General features: G+C 48.9%; 1 protein-coding gene across 3 annotated transcripts in view; it reads left to right on the top strand.

Moving 5' to 3' along the window:
• Window positions 1–34: 34 nt before the first annotated feature.
• Window positions 35–9,200, top strand: part of Hook (hook microtubule tethering protein) — a 36,996-nt gene continuing 27,830 nt past the window's right edge. For all 3 annotated transcript variants that reach the window (XM_077694351.1, XM_077694352.1, XM_077694350.1), the window contains exons 1-9: window positions 35–193; window positions 424–509; window positions 906–978; window positions 1,058–1,108; window positions 1,177–1,309; window positions 3,408–3,475; window positions 3,570–3,713; window positions 8,233–8,327; window positions 8,632–8,711. In XM_077694351.1, the coding sequence (XP_077550477.1) occupies window positions 161–193; window positions 424–509; window positions 906–978; window positions 1,058–1,108; window positions 1,177–1,309; window positions 3,408–3,475; window positions 3,570–3,713; window positions 8,233–8,327; window positions 8,632–8,711 (763 nt within the window). In that variant the 5' untranslated portion in view covers window positions 35–160. The remainder of the gene's footprint in view (window positions 194–423; window positions 510–905; window positions 979–1,057; window positions 1,109–1,176; window positions 1,310–3,407; window positions 3,476–3,569; window positions 3,714–8,232; window positions 8,328–8,631; window positions 8,712–9,200) is intronic.

The raw sequence follows: 9,200 nt of genomic DNA, 5'->3' as shown, positions 1-9,200 counted from the left end.
GTGCTCCAAGCATTACAAGTGCGGCCGTGCGGCTTTGTGAAAAGCTAATGAAACCGTAACACATCACGGAGGACTCGGAAAGTCGGAAAGAAACGAAGAAATGGCAAAGGCGTCGGTGTAAACGTGTGTTTTAACCTGGTTTTATCTGTTGCGTTCAACCATGAACTCGATTACTGACAGCCTGATAAGTTGGGTACGTAGCGAACGCACTTTTTTCGGCACTTATTCGCTTTGCGATGGTTTAATGCGTCTCAAAGCTTGCAGTGACGTTCAATAGATTCCTGGCACACATCCGTGTAATATGGGCCAACTTAATTGGCACCTCCGGCCGCTTACTGAAGTGCAGTGATCATACGTCACCGCAGTCTCTAGGGTGGATTTAAACTATGCCGTTCCTTTCTATTTGCCGCAACACCTGTATAGCTGCAGACATTCAACGTATCTTCCCCACACAAGACTGTCGATCAGCTGTCCGATGGAGTTGCGCTTGCCCAAGTTCTGCACAAAATGTGAGTTGGTGTTTTCTCCTCCAAGTCGTATCCCTTGTTCCTCAGTAATCTGAAAGTTTGGCGCCAAAGTTCTCTCGTAAGGCACCTTTTTGTGACCGCCCTCGAGTAGTGAGTTTTGGTTCTAAAGTTGCCTCGTCCAGCATATTAAACGCGGAAAACCTTGAGAACCGTGCGACGAAGGGGCCGCCTTAACTTCGTGCGTTACGATATCGCGTGCCGTTGAGGCGTCGTTTCGGCGGGATCATTGGCTACAGTTTTGGGAATTTTTGAACGGCGTACTCGGGCACCTGTTCTTGGCTACTGTTTTGTCTTTTTTGTAGGCGTTTCATAAAACTGTAAATATTTTCGTCCAGCGCACTAGTGATGCCGCTAACGCCTTCCCGACGTCTTTGACAGTGACCCAGACTTCTTCGACTCATCGTGGCTGGCAAAGGTGAAAACGGAAGTTGGAAGCAACTGGCGGCTGAAGGTGAGTTGCTGCCCACAACGTCCCATTTGACCCTTTAACTCTAGTGTGGCTGACGCCGGCTCTCACTTCAAATTTCCAGTTCAGCAACCTTAAGAAGATCCTTAAGGCTATCATGGACTACTACAATGAGGTACGGGTAACTCTGGCGCACACTGTTGACCTAGCCTTGACCGGGGTCTGACTGCGTCTCTTTTGCAGGTGCTGTTCCAACAAATCACGGAGTTTCGGTTCCCGGATGTTGGTGCCATTGCTGAACGTGGAAACCGGGATGAGATGGGCCGACTGCTGCAACTGATTCTCGGGTGTGCCGTCAACTGTCCCAGAAAACAGGGTGCGTTACTTTTGCGTGCCGCCGATGTGCTGTTTGCAGTTGAAACGAGATGTGCCACATTGAAAATGGTTGGGTGCAAGATTGATTTGGCGTGCAAAATTTGATCAGTCAATAGTTTGATGAAACCACGTCGAGAGTAAATTTGGACGTTGAGATCCCCACGGATTCCTCATTTAGAGTGAAGTGGGGCAAGTTGTCGCCATTTTTATGCTTGTAAAATGTGCCATAGTGAGTGTGTGAAGATAGTGTACATGTTTCCATTAATTTCTCTTAATTGTGTCAGTTGCCAGACAGCTCAGCACCCACTGAGGGAGTGTAGAGGGGGAGAGGAAGGGTCGCGTGCCATTACAATTTAGGGCATTCATACGCGCCTGCTCTGAAATAGATTCAAGCTATGTCATTTAGAGGAATTAAAGGGACACTGAAGTGAATTTGTCAAGCTCCCGTTTTTGCTTGGACTGCGTAGACTGGCTCAAATTAGCACACTTTTCATCGTTTATCCGGTTGACAAATCGGTAATTATTTTACAAAGTGCGAAAGAAGAAAAACTACCATGCGCGGTTTGCGGCGGCCGCACCAACTAAAGCTGTGACGTTAGGAGGAGCGGGCACCGTGATTGGACGATGCCCAAGGTGAGCAACCAAACAAGTTTCGGTTTCGGTTCTGTAAAACACAACTGGTGGCGTTGTTGGATGGGCATTCTCAATAACTCAGTAATCATCGTACCGTGCTTCTGCCATGTTGTCAGCTGTGAAAATGCATAAAGATAAGCCTCCCAGGACAGCTTGGAATCGTAGCATTCACTAGCTGAGGCCTATGCAGTGCATGGACGCCCTCCCCGTACCAGCAGACGCCCAAATGTCATGCGCTTTCCCCCCATATTTGGAGCTTGCCTCACTCATGCCTGTACCATAAAAAGCGTGTTCGCACCAGGCCAAGGGTCTGTTCATTCTGGCCTGTGCCCATTGCCCGCAAGCAGTCGGTGCTTATGGCAACAGCACGCCAACGAGAACTCGCTAGCGCGCCAGTGCCAGCCTGCGCGCGTTCTGTGAACTAGTTCGTGGATCCATGAACGTTGCGGCCCAAAAAAAAGGTGAACTCAATGTAGAAAACATTGGCAGAAAACGAAAAAGTTAACTTACAAAAAAAAAAAGCACGCACCCGCGTGGTCTTGAACTCGCGACTTGCAAAACACTTGCGACAACACACCTAGCGCCCCAGACCACTAGGCCACGAGACCGGCTCAGCCGACCTTGGTAATATAAGGTATATATTGTACAACACGTTTACACTTTTATTTAGTTTTGGCATTTCAAGCAGCTTAGGTGACTATTTGTTGTATTGCGCTCGTGCAGTAAGCGTACCCCGAGTTTCCACAATAGCTCACGTCTAGCAATTGCATTTCGTAGACGGAAAAGCGTTCGCAGATGCGTAGTCGTGCTGCTGACCGCTGTGGTTGTTCGACCAGCGCAAAAAAGTGCTTCCCGCACCCTAGTTTTACGCTGTATGGTAAAAATATCAGTTGATTTTATTTCCTTAGTACCTATATTGACTTCGCTGACTCTTCTCCCGCCTTCAAGAGGCCTTACATTTTCCTACTGGCGTACCAGTCAGCGAAGCGTCGCATGTGCGCTTGTGCAGCGCTTGTGTGAAGCGACCTTGACTTGGAGCTAGATACAGTGTACAAACTAACCAAGTAAAGAAAGGCACATTCTTCCATTCACAAACGTGTCCTGGCTTCGTTTCAACTGAGCGAACGAATTGCGACGACCCGTCGGCGGCCGGCGGACGAAACGCTGGGCCGACTGACCCTGTCTGAAGGCCGGGGAGCCGTGCAGTAGCGCAGCCAAATGCGAGCTCGGCACCTCCTGACGTCACATGAAAACGCCACAGAAAATGGGCGAGCGTAAAGAGAGGAGGACGGCATTTTCGAATTAATTTTTATACTAAATAAAATCGCGTAAACGCACCCAGAGTGGTCGAAACATGGCCTGGGGACTCCGGGCTACAATTTGCGCTAGTAATCCCGCAATGTTTACATATCACTTCAGTGTCCCTTTAATGTTATTTAAAAAACAATCCTAATGTTTTGTTCCAGAATACATTCAAGTCATAATGGGCCTTGAGGAGGCAGTCCAGCACGTCGTCATGAAGGCCATCCAGGAGGTTTGTTGGCGTTCATGCACTTATTTTTTATTTTGTATTGCATCTGCCTGCGAGTGTTTGCGAGCAGTCTAGCACCCCCGTGCCTGGTATGCAGCTCATAACCAAGGAGAGCCCTGCCAGCTACACTGGGGAGAACTTTGACCTGAACGAGCAGCTGAAGAAGGCCCAGGAGGAGCTGCAGATGACCGCCGAGGCCAAGGAGCAGATCACGCAGCGCTGTCACGAGCTGGACATGCAGGTGGGCTGGCACCGCATTTCGTAGTCATCGCTGGCTGGGACTGCGCACCCCACCATACACACTCTCGCACATTTTTTCTTAAATGTAAATTACATCCTCTTGCTACAAAGTAAAATTCGTGTAGTAATATGCGATATTTGTGTAAACTGTAGTATGTGCAGTCATGGACTAATGATATGCAAACTCGCAAATATATTTATAAACAGAACACAGATTGTGCAATTTCCTTCTGTGCGAGTCAAATTGTCGCACCCCTCCATAACCGCAGCAAAGTTTGTTAACCTGACTTTCCAAATATACTACAACCACTCCAGAAACCAAATTCTTTGATTTTGTGTGTTCTGGTTCATATTTGCGTGTTCTTGTTCCACTTGACCATGACTGTACTTGTGTGGTACTGTAAAATACCTATCAAGCGCCCCCCCTCGACGTGGGGAAAATCGGGTAATGTTAGGGAGGGGGCTCTTCTTGCTCGGAACTGTCCCGAAATTCAAGATGGCGGCCGACCCCCCCCCCCCTTTCCCCTCGCAGGAAGGACAGGCACCGCAGCATTAAAAACAAGAAGCTTTATTCTGAGGCATTTGTTCTAATTTAATCACTTTCAAAACCGTCAAATGAATCTTCAGAGTCAGAGCCGAAAACTAAGTCCAGGCACTCGTTTCGCAAGTCCTCGGGATGCTCGGGTGCCATGGCGCCGATGTCGGACAGGCAGTCATGCAGCTCGCCATCCTCGGAGCCGTCAAGTGCGTTAGAAATCCCACACCCCTTGAATGAGCGCACGACTGTCTCTTCGGTGACAGCGGCCCAAGCCTCAGACACGAAGTTGAGGGCGTCCTGCCGCGACGGCTTTCGCAGGTTGCCTTTCGGCGTTCTTTCTTCTTTTCTCATAAACATCTCCCAAGAACGCCGAAGGTTGGCCTTAAATGGCCGGTTCCAAAAGACGTCGACTGGCTGCAGTAGGCCTGTGCAGCCCGCAGGCACATACACAACGTCTGTGTCACGTTCCTCTATGGCGTCTTTTGCGGCCTCAGTCTTGTGGATCGGTGCCTGATCTAGCACAAGTAGCCGCCGCACATCATCGTTGTTCGGCCCCCACACCCTTGTCAGCCACTCCTGCAGTTTATCCGACGTCATCCAACCGTTTTTCGATGCGGTGACGCGAACATTTGCTACAAAAAAAAAAAGTTCAGTCAACTGAGGTCACTGTAATCGAGCACATTCCTAATTGTTACTCTCCGCAGGTAAAGCGAATAAAAAGAAGAGAACCCGATGCACAAACTTTGTCACTCACCTGGTATACGAAGGCCCATGAACGCCTTGGCTGGTATCCTTCCACTTGGTTCCTTCAGAACGACAAAAGCTGGCAGTTTGTGGACACTTGCGCATGCTGCCAATGCAACCGTGAAGCCCCTGCGGGCGCAGCCAGTGTTGGCAATGCGCACGGTGCTCTCCCCAACCACGTTATTCGTCCTGCTCGCCGGGGAGTCCATTCGGACCATCGTCTGGTCCATATTACACATGTTGTATGGCGTGTAGTCGTGGCGTGCTCGCAGGGTATTCACAGCAGAGCAAATGCCTTTGCAGCCTCCGAGAAATCGTCAGGTGTCTTCTGACTCTCGTTTGTGGCTTGGCGCATTGTCACACCAAACCGCTGCTTCCACATCTTGATATATTGGCTCGATGCAGCAAAATTTCCCAGCTGCAAGTTGCAAGCTATTTTGATAGCTTCTTCAGAGAGAAGTCTGTTACTAATGGCACGTCCAGCGCTCTTTTCCCGCTCGAGGAACTCAAAAAGAGTTTCGTCCACTTCCTCACTGAACACCGGCGCTCCGTTACTCAACTTACGCCGAAGCTTGGCCGTGCCAAAGTTTTGTTGCAGTAAGCTCTCGAACTTCTTCTCCCACTCGCGGACCCTCTTTCTATCGATACTGAAGTGGCGAGCTGTCGCGTGCACATTCCTCCCGGCCTGGCAATGCCATTCTACGACCTCGATTTTTTTTTTTTTTTCACTGTATAGGAATGCATGTCGCGAAGTCGCCGCTTTCACGTTTCGAACCAACAAACGACAATAACAAAATGGCAGGCGTCGTGCCAATGCATGTGCCAATGCCAGCAAAGGTGGTCACATGACCAATTTTTGGATTAGATTTTGGATTTGACAAGAGCATAGCCAGAGGTATGGCACGGTTTCGGCAGCTTCGGTATGAGTCGGCAGAGAGGCAGGTTGAGGTGGTAGGGGGAGGGTGCTTGCTCGGTAGAGACCGAAAATGGGAAATCTTCACATTATATGAGGGGGGCACTTGCACGGGTGGGGGCGTTTGATCGGTATTTTACGGTATATGTATGTGGTACATGGTTTGTGGTAAATGTACGTGCGGTATATGTGTACGCAGTATGCATACACATATAACTCTCTTCCTGTTGGCGAACAGGAAGAGAGGGCAAAAAATGAGGACTAACAGTCGTGAGAATGCACAGATAAGCATTGATAATTTGGTGATTTGATTGATTGATTGTGGGGTTTAACGCGCCGACGCAACGCACGCGATGAGGCGCGCCGTAGTGGAGGGCTCCGGATTAATTTTGACCACCTGGGGATCTTTAACGTGCGCCGAAATCTCGTACACACGGGCGTTTTTTGCTTTTCGCCTCCATCAGAAAAGCGGCCGCCGCGGCCGGGAACCGAACCCGCGACCTCGTGCTCAGCAGCGCAACGCCTTAGCCACTGAGCCACCGCGGCGGGTAGTTGATAATTTGGTGTTCGTCTGTGTGTTCTCTCGACTGTTGGTCCTCGTTTCTTGCCCCGTCTCCCCGTTCAGAATGAACCAACTGGACCCACTTCAGAGTCTAGTGTGTTTGCAGTATTGTTGGAAAAAGGGAGGGCAACTCAACTCAAAGTGAATTGGGATGGTAAACAAGTTCGGTCACACAATTTTAGGAAGGCATCGAGAACGGAGCCAGTCATTTCTTGTTCTGGCTTCTTTTTATCGGCACTCCAAATGGGTAACCTTGTTGACGTGTACGCACCCAAGCAGTACTTAGCTTCATCTTGATGGAAAACACTCAAAAACACAGGCAAAGTAAGGGGCAGGCAACACGGCGTTAACTCGGAACTACTAGTTTATTGGAAAAACACACAGGTGTTACATAGTAATGTCCAAAATATCACACAGTGTTCACTCTCGCCAAAAATGGCGCCTTGAAACCGCTTTCTTACAAAGTGAGCAACATTGTCAAAGGCACATGGATCGAACAAGAAAAGGGGGCAAACAGAGGCAGGGTGCTTTTTGAGCACTTTTTTCCATCAAGACGAATCATTACCGACTTGCCCAACTTCTCGTTCAGTTTTAATACTTGGCTTGTGTGGCTGCTGCTGTTTCCGTCTCTATCAAGATGTCTTCTCATCCTTCGTGTTTGTGGTGGTGGTTCCTTCCAATTGCCTTTTGGGTATCCTTTGCTGAGGTTGTATCGTGTTAGAGAGAACAGTGTGCTTTATGAGCACGGATTTTCAAGGCAAGTTCGTTATAGTTACACCAGCATGTCACCCTCTGTGGGGTGCACAGGTAGCTTGTCTCGCTTTGTTTCTAAAGACTGAATGGTGACTTGTGTCAGTAGTGCTATTGCTGGCTGCTGGCAGTAGTGACAATGTGGTGCCTAGAGCCACTAGATCAGGTTTCAGGGTATCGGCACTCTTTTCTGTCATTGTTGTGTGCCACCGACAGCGGCCATTGGTCGAACTGTGTCACGTGACATTTGTTTACTCCGGGAAGACCCATGGGTGCTGACATTTTGGCGCCTCTGTGTTGCCGCGCGTTCTCTTCGATAAGTTGTGATTGTCGGAGTGCAGTGTGGCTGTATGACACATTGAGAGTGAGTTTTAAGCCTTTCAGACATAGTAGGGGCATTTTTTTTACCTGAACTGGTGCAGATTAGTGCAGTGTCGTGCAGACCAGTGCAGAGTGCTACTGGGGATATCAATTAGTAAAAAAATGAACATATGCTGCACTGCTTGCACCAGTGCAGCCAGTTCAGGTAAAAAAAAATGCCTCTAGTAGCGATGCCGTGCTGCTCTGTACTGGGCTGTTTCAACCGGCAGAAAGGTGGAAAACGCCTGCATTGCTTCCCGCTGGGAAAGAACGACAGTGGCCTAGCGTAACCTGTAGCCACTTAAAAAGCGTAGCTTAGATAGTGGCTCTAGCGTAACCTAGAGCCACTAAATAAGTCACGCTAGCGTAACTGAGTCTGACCCTATCGCACCGGTGCGCTGTCTCCAAATCTTCGAAAAGTAAACACAGCTGTCGTGGTTGCCAAGCGGCGCCCGGGCCAATTCCACCCGTCAGTGTCAGCATTAAGTTGGACACCCTAGCATCAAACACCAAAATGGCTGCCGTCGTGCATCAGTGTCGTTACTCTTAAGCGTAGCTTATTTAGTGGCTCTAGTGGTGCCTGATCTGCAGCCCTGTATTGCCACTGCAACAGCTTTGGAATATTCAACAAATACGTTTATTGCATTGCTCAGGTGACCATGCTCCAGGAAGAGAAGCTGAGTTTGGTGCAGGAAAATGAAAAGCTTCTGGAAAAGCTCAACCATGTGGAGAACTTGGAGGATCCCAGGTTTGTTGGCCACGTTCTTTTATCCTTGTTTTGCGGCTCTTGCTCTGAGGGACATGCAACCCTTATCAGCCACTGGATTCTGAGCTCTTCTTGCTGGCTTTGCAGCAAGCTGTTATCTGAGCAAAATAAAAGAGCCGTGAAGAAAAAGGGAGGGGCGGCAACGTGGAGTTTTCTGCTTTTTCAGCACGTTTTAGACGATACCCCTTTATCTCCAGCTCAGCCGTAAGCTTCCTGCCCTTATGTGGGCAGAAGTGCAGGTGACAGTAGCACACTGATCCACTGCCATGTCTTCCGAAACTCGCAGCACGCCGGCAGGAAGGAGGTACCAGCAGTCGCAGCAGAGGATCGACGTACTGCAGGCTGAGGTGTTCAAGCTGGAGACAGGTAACACTGTCATTGCTGAATTAATGCGTCGATAAAGTCTAGTTGGTAGGTCATCATGTGAATTAGGTTTAAGCGCCAAACATGACCCCGGGAGAAAAAATATTGACGGGACAGAGGAGCTTAAAGAGGTGCTTGGCACTTAGACCTAATTCTGTTGATGGCTGTCGTTGCACTTTTGTTATGTGTGAAACGGTACTGGGTCGCACGAGTCATATAAATAGCAATAAATGCATGGTATACAGTTATGCAAAAAGAAGCTCGAAATATTAGGTGTTGAGTTTATTGGAGGGCACCAGACAGGGGCCGTGTGGTGCTGAACATGCCCGCAAATTGGAAAACAGTTGTGGGTAACAGCCGGGGCTTTGGGAGCCGCTTTTTTTTGTTAATTAACAGTTACAGTTGAAACCACAGTAATGAATTCATGAAGTTCAATTTTCAATGAAATGAAAAAGTGGATGTTTCTTGCTTGGAATTGGGTAGCTTCGTGGC

Source organism: Haemaphysalis longicornis, unplaced genomic scaffold, assembly GCF_048455015.1.
Source record: "Haemaphysalis longicornis isolate Haplotype H1 unplaced genomic scaffold, Haemaphysalis longicornis Haplotype H1 scaffold_12, whole genome shotgun sequence".
Taxonomy (NCBI): domain Eukaryota; kingdom Metazoa; phylum Arthropoda; class Arachnida; order Ixodida; family Ixodidae; genus Haemaphysalis; species Haemaphysalis longicornis.
This window is presented reverse-complemented; position numbering and strand designations above follow the sequence as displayed.